This window comes from Tetrahymena thermophila (assembly GCF_000189635.1).
Source record: "Tetrahymena thermophila SB210 genomic scaffold scf_8254496, whole genome shotgun sequence".
NCBI lineage: Eukaryota > Ciliophora > Oligohymenophorea > Hymenostomatida > Tetrahymenidae > Tetrahymena > Tetrahymena thermophila.
In genome coordinates this window covers 23,041-35,174 of record NW_002476271.1, presented here as the reverse complement: position 1 = coordinate 35,174, position 12,134 = coordinate 23,041, and the positions used below count along the sequence as shown (strand labels likewise).

Sequence of the window (12,134 nt, the reverse complement as noted above, 5' to 3'; positions counted from 1 at the left end):
TATAATTTATAATAGAGATAAAATATTTGTTTATGTTTTTTAGTTTACTTTTTATTAAACTATCATTTTTTTATTTTTACACTTTTAATTGTTCAAGTAAAAATTCAAAATTCAAGAAAATTTTTGTAATATTTGTGATAAGTAGCAATAAAACTTTATAAAGTAACAAGCTTTATCAATCAATTTCTTATTCTAATTGAATTTTTATTTTATTATTAGGTAGAGTTGTTAGATTATGAAGAAGATGATGAAGACCTTTATCGATATTGTTTTGAGTTTTTTTTGGATCTTTTGTTATTGTTTTAAGAAGATTGATCATTTTTATACTTTCTTACACTCTACTTTTTTTTTTTACGAGAAAATTAAGAAGGTGAAGAACTAGGACTAGATTGTTATGATGAGGGAGAAGAAGATGATGATGACGATGAATGCGAAGAAGAAGAGGATTATGATGTGTTGTTAGAAGTAGATGAAGATCTTTATCCGTGCTATTTAAAACGATTATACCTTGTTTACTTTTGGTTTGATTTATACTACTTTTCTTTGTAGTTTTCATTAGATCTTGATCTAGATCTATTTTACACATTCATTTATTTTTCATTTTATATTGAAGTTTGGAAGTGGTTAACCTATTTATTTAGCTCTTCATGGATGCGTTAATCGTCCTTTTCATCATTTTAATTTTTTTATTTATTATTTTAATGGCGAGTAGATCTACCATTATATAATATATTTTAACTATCGCTTTGATGCTTTTGTTTATTTTTCAGATTCAATTATTCTTAATCTATTATTCCTTAATGTGTTTTAGCTTAGTTTTTTTATTTTTATTAGAAAGTCAAATCCCCATTAGACTCAGATGATTCCCTGCTAATAGATCTATGTCTTTCAATCGAATTATTTTCTTCTGAAGTTTGGGATTAATAAGAAGATTACTTTTAAATCCTTTTTGATTCTTTCTTGCTATCTGAGTCTTTTTTATCTCTTAATTAAAATTAGTAATATTAAAAATAATATCAAGCTATAGTTTTGGTTTATAAAAAGAAAGAATGCGCTTTGATAACAAGTTAGTTAATTAAATTAATTATAGTGAATTTTAAAGAAAAACTAACAAAAGAAGATGATTTTTGCTTTCTTTTATTTATTTTCAAATTTTTTAATTAATTTTTTGTTCATTATTTGACTTTAAAAAAAATTAATTAATTTTCTTAATAATTATTGAAGTAATCATTTAACAAAACAAATATAATACTTTGGCGAATTATTATTTTTTGCTTGGTTTGTCATAAGATATTTGTTTTTTTATTATTTCAAACAATTTTATAAGTATTATTTTAATTTTAAAATTATTTTAAACTATGATATTTTAACAATGATTTAACCTTATTTTTATTTTATTTATTTAATTAATTGAAAAAATTTAATACTTTTTAGGGCTTTTGCCAAAGTAGGGTCCTTTGTGCGAAACTCTTGGCTCATCTCTTTTAGAAAGCATTATTTTAATTTCTTTATTTTTTATCATTTTTCCATCAAGCTCTTCAATCGCTTTCAAAGCATCTGAATTCCTAGCGTATTTGACAAATCCTATTCCTCTAGGGATTTTTTATCCTCTTTACTGCTAACTATATGGCTCGTAACAAATATTTGCATATTCAACTCTTCCATATGTGCTAAAGATCTTCTTTAGCTGCTAATCAGTCACTTTATGGCTTAAATTCGAAATATAGAGACAGCTTCCTGTTAATTATTAAGCAATTATGAGTAAATTTAAGGTAATTTATATGAAAATTTGTAAGAAATCTACCTTTGTTAACCTAATCCATCTACCTTTTTTCAGAATAAACAGTTTTTTGGCGTATATTTTTAGATTGATTTTCATAAATTGAGCTTATTTATTATTAATTTGCATTTTTATTCATAATATGCTAGAGAGTGGCTTCATCAAGCACTTTTTGATCTTCTTCTTTAACAGTAGCAGTATGCTAATCGATTGTTTCTTATTTATATAAAAAAAATTTAAGAGAAATCTAATAGGCAAAGCTTAAATTAAAGTATTTCCGTCTTTCTACTTTTCTTTTTTAAAGGCACAAATTGATAATTTTAAATTATCTTGCAAAATTAGTGCTGTTCTAAATTTGAAACAACAAATAATATAAAAGTCTAAAATGAATTTATAAAAATGATTTTACAATGTTAGTTCTTATTATCGCTTTTAGATATCATGAAGTCCATAATCAAAATAACTTTATCACTTAAAGCTAAAATTTGAATTAGCTCCAGCTGCTATAAAAATTTTGTTCTTCTAATTCTTTTAATAAAATATGCAATATAATTAAAGAATATCACTTTTTTTTGCACATTATTATCTTTTTATTAGCTAAAAGACTTTGTTTGAGAGTAAATGTTATTTTTCTTGCCTTTTTGATTAATCTTATAATTTATGCGTATTTATTTATTTAGATTTTTCTTTTGCTTCATATATCCTTTCCTTCATAAATATAGCATGAGGCTTACAAGTCTCAAAATAGAATAACTATTTTTTACAAACTAAATAACTATTTTAATACATTCTTCTATTAAATTACCTGAAATTCAAAACTAGACTTTTTCACATTAACAACTGTGTTTTTTCATTGATCTATTTATAAAATTGAAAAAAATGTATTATGTTTCAATTATTACTCAAAAAAATATAATATTTTTTACACGTAATTTTCGTCATTTAAAAAATTTTATATTTCATCATAGCTATATAAGTTTTTAATAATCAATCTAATTCATTTAATTTACAAAATCAGTCTTTATAATCTATGATCAAAATTATTTAAATTTTCAGCTAGCTAGCTGCAATAAATAGAGTCCCAGATAAATAAAATAGAGTAAATTAGTAAATTTTTTAATAAATTTAATAAAAAAATGGGAGATCAATATTTTATTTTTATTTAAGTCTTTTTACACCTAAGATTTATAATTTTTTTCTCAAGAAAACATTGTTTTAAGACTAAATAATTTCTAGTTTTTATAATTAATTAATTATCAATCTTTCTTTGATAGAAGAGGGTTTTTGTTTGTGAAGATTATTTAATATGCTTTTACTGCTATTAAAATAGGACATTCTTAAAATTTCATTTACAAAAAGGTAGAATATTGTTTTTAAATTAGTAAAATAAACAAAATATGTTATAATAGTTTTATGCTCTCACGAGTATTTATTCCTCATAGAATTACTTCTGCTTCTGCTGCGGCTTCTAGATTTAACTTATGTGTTTGCTTTTTAGTTATTTCTGTAGGAATCTTAATTTGCAAAGCAATCTTATTAATCCATCGTCAGGTTCTATCTATTATCAACAAATTCAGAATTAGTTTTCTTTAATAAATTTTGGGATGATTATTTATCCTTTATGTAGTGCCTTTGACTTTTATACTTATTTTATTCAGAAGGGTTATAATTCGAAAAATATTGAACATCCTTTTTACTCATCTTATCACATTTATTTAACTCTGTTTAATTATCTCTAATATATTTATTTTTCTAAGAAAATTTATCTTTAATATGCTCTAATGATTAACTTCTTTTCCTTTTTTAACTGGTTCAATAATAAATTATTTTAAAATTAAATATTTAATTAATATTCTTACGATTATTTTTTATTATAAACATTTCCAATTTTATGGTATGGTCCATCCTTTGACTATCTGGGCTTCTCTCTTTTTGCATATTCAATTTTTATTTTTTTTCCTTTTAAATTTGTTTCATCGAGGTGATTTAATGCTCTTTAAGCATCTTTCTCCTTGTAATATTTTATAAAGGCATATCCAGCAGGTATTTTAATACCCTGTTATTACTAACTGTAAGGTTTATAGCATATATTTACATAATCTATTTCTCCATACTCTTCAAAAAGTTTCTTTAAATTTGATTCAGTCACTTTCTCACTTAAATTCGCTATGTACAAGCATTTGCCTTTTTGAGAATATTTTTGATGATATTTTTAATGGATTTTTAATAGCATAATCAAACTAAATTTAATAAATTTATACTATTTTAAGACTCATTTTCATTTCTAGTTGCTCTTTTATCCTAAATCTTTGAGCTTTTACTCATTTTTGATGTGCGATATGTTTAGGAGGAAGATGAAGAAGATGATCGAGACCTTTATGATGATGAAGAAGATTATGATGATGAGGAAGAGCAGGAAGATCCAGAAGAAGAAGATCTAGAAGACCTAGGAGCGCTTACTTAAGAAGATTATCTTCTTGAAGAAGCAGATGTATTGCGATTGGAGAATTTAGAAGACATAGACTATTATCTATTATCTTCATCAGCGTTAATTCTTGATGAGTTTATATCATTTTCTTTTACATAAGTATCTTTTATATTGCTAATTTTAGATTCATCTTTCACCATTTACTAGAAATTATTTGCTATAAATTGTGAGTTTGATTAAGTATTTTCAGTAAAAACTTCACTTTCTACAAACATCCATTCTTTTAATAAAATTATTTTAGTTTTTTCAATGAAGAAATTAATAAATTACTCGAAATAAATTTTTAAAATGGATCAAAAAAAGAAATAAAGACTAAAATAATTAGATAATTTATACATATTCCTTTTATTTATTTGGAAAAAATAACGAGAGAGTATGGCTCAGGAAAAATATTTCCTCTTCTGAGTTTAAACTTGCTTTACAAATCTCGTTTGACTATTTATTTGAGTAAACTGTTTACAAATATGTATTTCTTTAAAACTTTAGATATTATGGTTAGAGATTTAATGCTTTTTTAATAACTTTACTTTTTGCAAATTATTTAATCTTAATTTTTGATTTGCTGTTTGTATTATTAATTTTTTTCGATAAATTATAGAATGAGGAACTCTTGCCTAACCTTAAAAATTAACTAATTTTTTATATTTTTAAGAGGAAAAATTGTTAAAATTAATTCTTCTTAACATCCGCTCTATCATTTTACTTTTATAAGCAAATAATCAAGATATAGATACAATTTAATCCAACTCAACTAATTTAAATTATCTAGTTTAAATAGTTATATATTAAAAAATAAAGATCATATTTCGATTATGCGAATATTTTTTTTTAATTTGAACTAAATTTATGCCATTAAGATGAAATAAATTTTTTTATTATTCCAAATAAAATAATTTTTTTAAAATTATAATATCATAAAATATGTTAAAAAAGAATAAAAATAATATAAATTACTTTAATAAAAAATTATCTTTTTAATATATTTATCTATCAAAAAAAGATAAAAACTTTCAATTAATATTTAATATTACTTAGCTTTTAATATTCTCTTAATCTGGAATCATGTTATTATCATTTTTAACTCTCAAATATAAATCAATTTTCTAATTTTATATCACATTTATAAAATTTTAATAATTCCTTTTTTAAAGCGCTTAAATAATTTATTCAATAAATACCATTCAAAATATAGTAAAATTTTATTTTCATTAAATATATGAGTAGAAACTTTAATTTGAAAAAAATATTAAAGGAAAGATATTTTTGTAATAGCAGCAATTAAAATAGCTATTATTTATTTATTTTAAATTATTTTAGTTAAGTTTTTAATAAAATTATTTTTAAATATCTATTTTATTTATTAACTAACTTACTTATTTACTTTTTATATCTATAAGATAATTCCTCTTATTTCAGAGCATATATCTCTGATTTTTTGATGAAATATGTATGATTTTAAAAAATTTGTATCTTAAAAATTATATTTTTTTTTAATTTTTAAAAATATTTAAAATACAGTTTCTAAATATGTTTTAAACCGATATAAATAATATTAAAAATTATTTTTTTATTTGATCTAGAATATATTTTCTGAAATTTTTAGACATTATTCACAAGCAAAAAACTTTCAGTTAAATTAAGATGTTAATAAATAAATAAGAAAATTATAATTTAGAATAAATATTGGCTACAATGCAAATTATTTAACTAGATATTCAACAGAAAAAAAAATGCTAATATATTCTTTTCTACTTATATTTCTAAATAATACTTCTATTATATTAATTAATAATTTGAAAAATTGCCTTAGTTTATATTTGTTTTTCAATTTAATAGAAATAAGATAAAATGCAAATTTAACGTTTTAACGAAAGAAGCTAAAGCTAAACTAGACAAAGAGCGGTGCCAAATATTGATTTTAGATAAGTTCTTAAGGTATCTTAATAATAAAATATATTTGACCATAATTAGAGCTAATAGGCATCTTAAACGATAAATTTTTAAGATAAAAAAAACAAAATTACCCATAAACCAAAAGTGGCTGTTGTTGATTTGAGAAATAATATTTGGCCAGCAAAAGAAAAAGAGAATGTTGTAGTTACTGGAGCTTAATACCCATAGAGTAAAATGCTGTCTACTAAGTATTTAAAAACAGAAGGATCATAGCCAAGCGTAGATTTTTAAGTCCTTCCTTTTTAACAAAGAAGCAATAACTTCAAGGCAAATTTAGTACATGCATAGATTGATTTGAATGCAAATAATAATAAAAGTTTCTCAAAAGAGAGCTAAAAATGTGTAATTAATCCTAATCAAATTTCTTTAAATTCATAAATATCTCGCTAAAATTCTCTCTTATAAAAGAATTAAGTGACATCTAATAACACGAACAACAAATTTTAAGTAAGTCAACCTAAATATGTATAATTTATAGCACCAAAGGCCAAGTTGAATCTTAATGTAGCACTAGCAAATTAAAAATAAATTAATAACTAAAATTAAATAAATGCAAATAATTTTTCTATCAATTCAAGTTTAAACAATTCTTTCAGCATGAATAATTCTTTTAGCCTGAGTAATAGTTTTCTTCCTTAAAAATAAATTTTGCTTGGCATATATAGTGAAGTTAATTCACCAAGTAACAAAGTTCTACAAAATCCTTAACAGTAGCAACCAAATATAAATTAGTTAACTAATTTACAGCTAAATTATAATTATTATCATCAACCTAAATATTTTTAAAAACAAAGTTAAAATATACAAAATACCCCTAAGTTAAAAGAAATAATTCCAATAGCAAGATAAAACAGTCATGCTCGAGACAGTTCATATAGTTCAGCAAATATTACTAATAGCCAATATTCCTGCAAAACTTTAACAACTTACCAAAATGTGATTGAAAATACATGTAATTTAAATAGATATTCTTAAAGCATTATTAATAAAAGCACTGAATTAGCAAGTATTAACTCAAGCTTATATGAATGTTAAGCTAGAATGCAGAGAGAAAAAAGTTTAAATACAATAAGCCATGTTTAAAATAGAGAATCTTTATATTAGGAAATCTCTTAAGGATAACCCAATATTTTAATTGATTCTGATAATCAAAGCAACTTTTAATATAAAGGTTTTTTTGTAAATTAGCAGCAGTTGGTAAATTCAACAGAAATTAAAATTAATAATATTGAAATAAAAGAAGTAATTTATTTTTATATAATTTCTTATCCGAAATTTTATTGAAATATAATTTATTTTTGAAATTAATTATAAAAGCCTTAAGAAACACCAAACTCTGAACCAGGGAATACTCAAAAAAGCTTTACTTAGCTTTGCAATAGCTATAATGGAAATGAAGTTTTGTTAAATTAATAAAACCAAAATACTTTCAATAAAATTTAACTATGTGATAATTTATAATTAAAATAACAAAAAGAATACTTTGTAGAAAATGTTAATTAAAATTAAGAATTTTCATAAAAGAATTAAGACAGTTAATAACATCAAAATGAATTCAAAATAACTAAGAAACTAATTACAAATGCAGATCCGATTGAACTTAATTTCAAATCTAATACTTTTTCTTTTGCTGGAGATAGCTTTTCAAATTAAATACAAGAAGCAGAAAAATCTTTACATCAGAAATTCGTCTTATCTATACGTAAATTTAATTAAAATGAATAAGAAAATAAATTATTTTAATTATAATAAAGAAAATATCTTCTTAACTAAAGAAGATTTAACTAAAATGATTTCTGTAGAGCTAGGTTTTAAATAAATTAGCTTATAACTAGTTTCTTAAGATCCTTAAAAATGGCTAATAAAATACTAAAATTCATGTACATATGAAGGAGAAATAGATGAATATACATAAGAAAGATAAGGTGTTGGCAAATTCATATTTAGTAACGGGTACTAATATGACGGAGAATGGTAAAGTAATTTATTAAATGGAGTTGGAACAATAACGTCAGCATCAGGTAGAGTAATTTATGAGGGCTAATTTCTTAATAACTACATCGAAGGAAAAGGTATTTATTACACACTATTATATGATGCTACTACCAAAGTAAACTATAAAAATTTATGCAACCAAAGCAGATATGTCACTAGGTATGAAGGCTAATTCAAAAGTAATCAATAAGAAGGATTTGGAATGGTCTATTTTTCATCAGGAGAAAGGTTTGTAGGATTATTTGAAAAGGATGCTGCAAATGGACCTGGTAGTTTCTACACTGAAACAGAAAAAATAGCTGGTGAGTGGAGAGAGGGAATTTTTATCCGTTACAAGCTATGATCTAAAAAGAAAATTTTCCAAATTAAATTAAATTATATGTAAATAAAATCAGGCATATTTTAATAAAATAATTTTATGTTAAAATTTGTTTTAAAAAAATAAAATTATAAAATAAAAAATTGTATTTTTGCTTGTTCAGTTGTTCAGTTTATTATATAAAGCTTTTTTTGAATCATTTGAATAATATTTTTAATTTCAAAAACGTTTTTATTAAATTAAATTATAAAAATATTTTTTTGATATTTAAACACTAAATTAATAAAATTATTAAATAGATTTTTAATGTAAAAGAAAATTTATTTTCTATTATTTATTCATCCTTAAAATATTTAAATGTATTTTATAATTATCTATTTGGTTGTTTCTTTGATTTCAAATAATCCAGCTCAATCCACTCAATATTTTTTTATTTTATAGTGTTGAGTTGAATTATTTTGCCTTGCCTTGCTCGAATATAGAGAAGTTATTAGAATTGGTTGAATAAATTTTTTTTACATCGCTTAATAATTAATTAGAGTATCTTTATCAAAAAATAAAAAATTTAATTAACAAAAAACATCTAATTAAAAAATAAGCTTTGCATACTAATATTAATTAACTAGTTAATAAATTATTAAAAAATTAGTTTAGCAGAACAAGCCATTAAGTCTACTAATATATAAATAGTTTTGCATTTAACAAAGTAAAGGGAAAAAGCAAATATTCCAATATTAATAGAAGGTCATTAATAACATTAAGAAGATTTTTAAAAATGAATAATTCAAAGTCAAACGAATCAAATTAGCTTTGTTGTTCAAAACACAACCAAAAATAAATTCGCTTTATTTGTTGTTTTGATGGTTGTAATTTTGGTAATTTAATATGCGATACTTGTCTGACAAATGACCCAAGACATATGTAACAACACAAAAGTTATGTTTCAGACACTAATCACTTTTTTGCTACTTAAACTAAAATGACATAAAAATTGCTTCCTTCTATAGCCGAATCTGTTTAAGATATAGATAAAAATTTTAAGGAATATAATCAGCATTGCGACAATGAAGTGGCAGAAATAGACAAAGATTTTGCAGAAATTTTTAAAACATTCTTTAATATTTCTGAAGCTGCTAAAAATTTCTTGAAGGATTAAATTAGAAGTAAAAGACAATTATTTAAATTCATTTTCTTTAAAGTTATTGGCTTTATTAAATTATAATATGAATCAAAAAAAAAAATATGAAAGAACAAAAAAAATTTAATTATTATTTCTAAATTACAAAAAGCTGAGGGAAAAAAGTTTTAGCCAAGATTGCAGGATCTATAAAATAAATTACAGGAATTAAACTAAACAAAAAAAAAGGATACTAACATTTTCAATATGATTTTTTCTAGGGATAATGATGAAGTTACAGCATCATCATAAGATGAATTAGTTGCAAAATTAATAAAGAAAAATGGACCATTAAACCTGATTAGAGCTGAATCGTTTGCTCTTTCTTAAGAATTAAGCTAAATTAAATCAAAGAAAGTTAACTACAAGCATTTGGATGAATCAAAGAAGTTATTTGAGCAAATAAAAGATGCCTTTGAAAACCAAACAAAAGATATGTATAGAAAATTCAAAGCACTCTTAGAAGGAGCTGACAATGAAGATTTAAGATAAAGCATATTTGCAGGAATTAAATCAACTGTTTCTCTCTCTAATAGCATGATTTTAAGCAAGAAGGCTTCTGTTGTCAGCATTGATTTATCATCTTCATCATCTTCAAATCCCCTAAAAAGATCTATCACTTTAACATCTGAGGGTAAATTTTTAATAAATAGTGATTTATTTTAAATATTTTAAAAGATAATGAAAAGAAACCTGCTAGATAATTAAAAAAAGTAGCCCAATTCCCTAGCTTATCAAATAAAAATGTTTTAGAAGCAATCAGAATAAATGGCTCTTTTAATTACAGAATAGAAGATTCTTACTTAAATAATTAACCAGAATAAGGTCCATTCGAATTCGAAGATGGTTCAATATATTATGGACATATTTAGGATTCCAAAAGAAATGGAAGAGGTGAATTGATTCACTATTTTTAATTTTATAACTGATCTAAATTTTTTCATAATTGTAGGAAAATAGATGTTTTAAGATGGAGCTTATTATGAAGGATTTTGGAAAGATGATATTCCTTTCGGCATGGGAAGAATTATAAGAAATAATGGAGATGTCTATTAAGGTTAAATTAATAACTTCAAAGCCCATGGCAAAGGTGTGTTCAAGACACTTAAAGGAGAATATATGTACAATGGAGATTGGTTAGAAGATTTAAAGCATGGAAGAGGTGATGAAGTCATTCAAGGCAAATACTTATATAGTGGAGACTTTTCATATGGTAAAAAACATGGAAATGGAGAAATTAAATTCGTCGATGGCACAATCTATTTAGGTGAATTTAAAGAAGGAGAGATAACAGGAGAAGGACAAGTAAAAAAAATTAATCAATAAAAAATTTTCATATAATTTTAATATAGTTTATTTATCCAAATGGTGAAAAATATGTTGGCTGTGTTAAAGATGGTTAGAAATACGGAAAAGGATCTTATGTTTGGCCAGATGGCAGAAATTATGATGGTACTTACATGAATAATTTGCCTCATGGTAAAGGAATGTTTATATGGTAATTTTTATTTATAATTATTTTAACATTAATAAAAGCTCATAACTAATACATACTTTTAATCTATTTTAAAGCATGATAATTTTTTAGTAATTTATTTATGTGTTTAATAATTATTATTGCATTTAAAAGGCCTGATGGATATATATATAACGGTAATTGGGTAAATGGTGTGCAGCATGGATAAGGATTAGAAATAGATCCAGAAGGTAATGAAAAAGAAGGAGTCTGGGAAAATGGTGTCTGGAAAAATTGGGTTTGATTTAATAGCAAGCAATAAACTATTTTAATTATTTCAATATCTTAAACGCAATAACGTTTATTTAGTTGAATAAAAAATATTAACTCTATTCAAATATTTTATCATTAGGAAAAAAGAAAATAATTCTCATATAATTTAAATAATTGTTTACCATCTATTTATAAATTGTTTTATTTTTAAAAGTATAATTTGATGTTTATTAAAACAACATAATTGACTTTAATTAAATTAAGTATCAGACTAATATTCCCATTAGAAAATAGGATTTCCATATAAGGACACATGTGCTTTTTTATTTTTGATATTGAAAGGAAAAGTAGATTTTTTTTATTTTTGAGCCTAATTTTTCTTCAAAAGTACCTAAAAAAAAGAAATTTTAAATAAATTATAATTAACTAAAATGATAGTAGTGAACAAAAAATAATATTTTAATTTAGTAACAAATATTGATTTGTTGGCTTATAGATTGATTAAATTTAAAAATAATATTTGCTTTAAGTATGTTATTGATGATATTTTTAGAATAACCAAAATATGCAATAATTTAAAGTTTGAAAAAATTAATATCAAAATATTACAGAAATAAAGATAAATGTGAAGTTAATGATAATAATTAATTTGCAAATAATTCTCACAATTTAATAATCATGAGATTTTTATTG

At 22.8% G+C, this 12,134-nt stretch overlaps 3 protein-coding genes across 3 annotated transcripts; 2 read left to right on the top strand and 1 right to left on the bottom strand. All coding sequences in view use genetic code 6, as the record gives it.

Moving 5' to 3' along the window:
- Positions 1 to 179: 179 nt before the first annotated feature.
- Positions 180 to 4,483, bottom strand: TTHERM_00857880 (polyadenylate-binding protein; the record flags this gene model as incomplete). Its single annotated transcript, XM_001021930.3, has 7 exons — positions 180 to 984; positions 1,428 to 1,737; positions 1,805 to 1,996; positions 2,190 to 2,258; positions 3,229 to 3,515; positions 3,640 to 3,964; positions 4,042 to 4,483. 7 exons carry the CDS (start codon positions 4,481 to 4,483, stop codon positions 180 to 182), a joined length of 2,430 nt encoding a protein of 809 aa, XP_001021930.2.
- Positions 4,484 to 6,077: 1,594 nt separating this feature from the next.
- TTHERM_00857870 (MORN motif protein) lies at positions 6,078 to 8,559 on the top strand (the record flags this gene model as incomplete). The annotated part of the gene is made up of 4 exons (XM_001021929.2): positions 6,078 to 6,563; positions 6,630 to 7,463; positions 7,539 to 7,923; positions 7,976 to 8,559. The coding sequence occupies exons 1-4, from the start codon at positions 6,117 to 6,119 to the stop codon at positions 8,557 to 8,559; spliced, it is 2,250 nt and encodes a 749-aa protein (XP_001021929.2). The 5' UTR covers positions 6,078 to 6,116.
- Positions 8,560 to 9,086: 527 nt separating this feature from the next.
- TTHERM_00857860 (MORN motif protein) lies at positions 9,087 to 11,755 on the top strand. The gene is made up of 6 exons (XM_001021928.2): positions 9,087 to 9,698; positions 9,825 to 10,346; positions 10,391 to 10,606; positions 10,665 to 11,017; positions 11,065 to 11,210; positions 11,343 to 11,755. The coding sequence occupies exons 1-6, from the start codon at positions 9,311 to 9,313 to the stop codon at positions 11,470 to 11,472; spliced, it is 1,755 nt and encodes a 584-aa protein (XP_001021928.2). The 5' UTR covers positions 9,087 to 9,310; the 3' UTR covers positions 11,473 to 11,755.
- Positions 11,756 to 12,134: the final 379 nt, after the last annotated feature.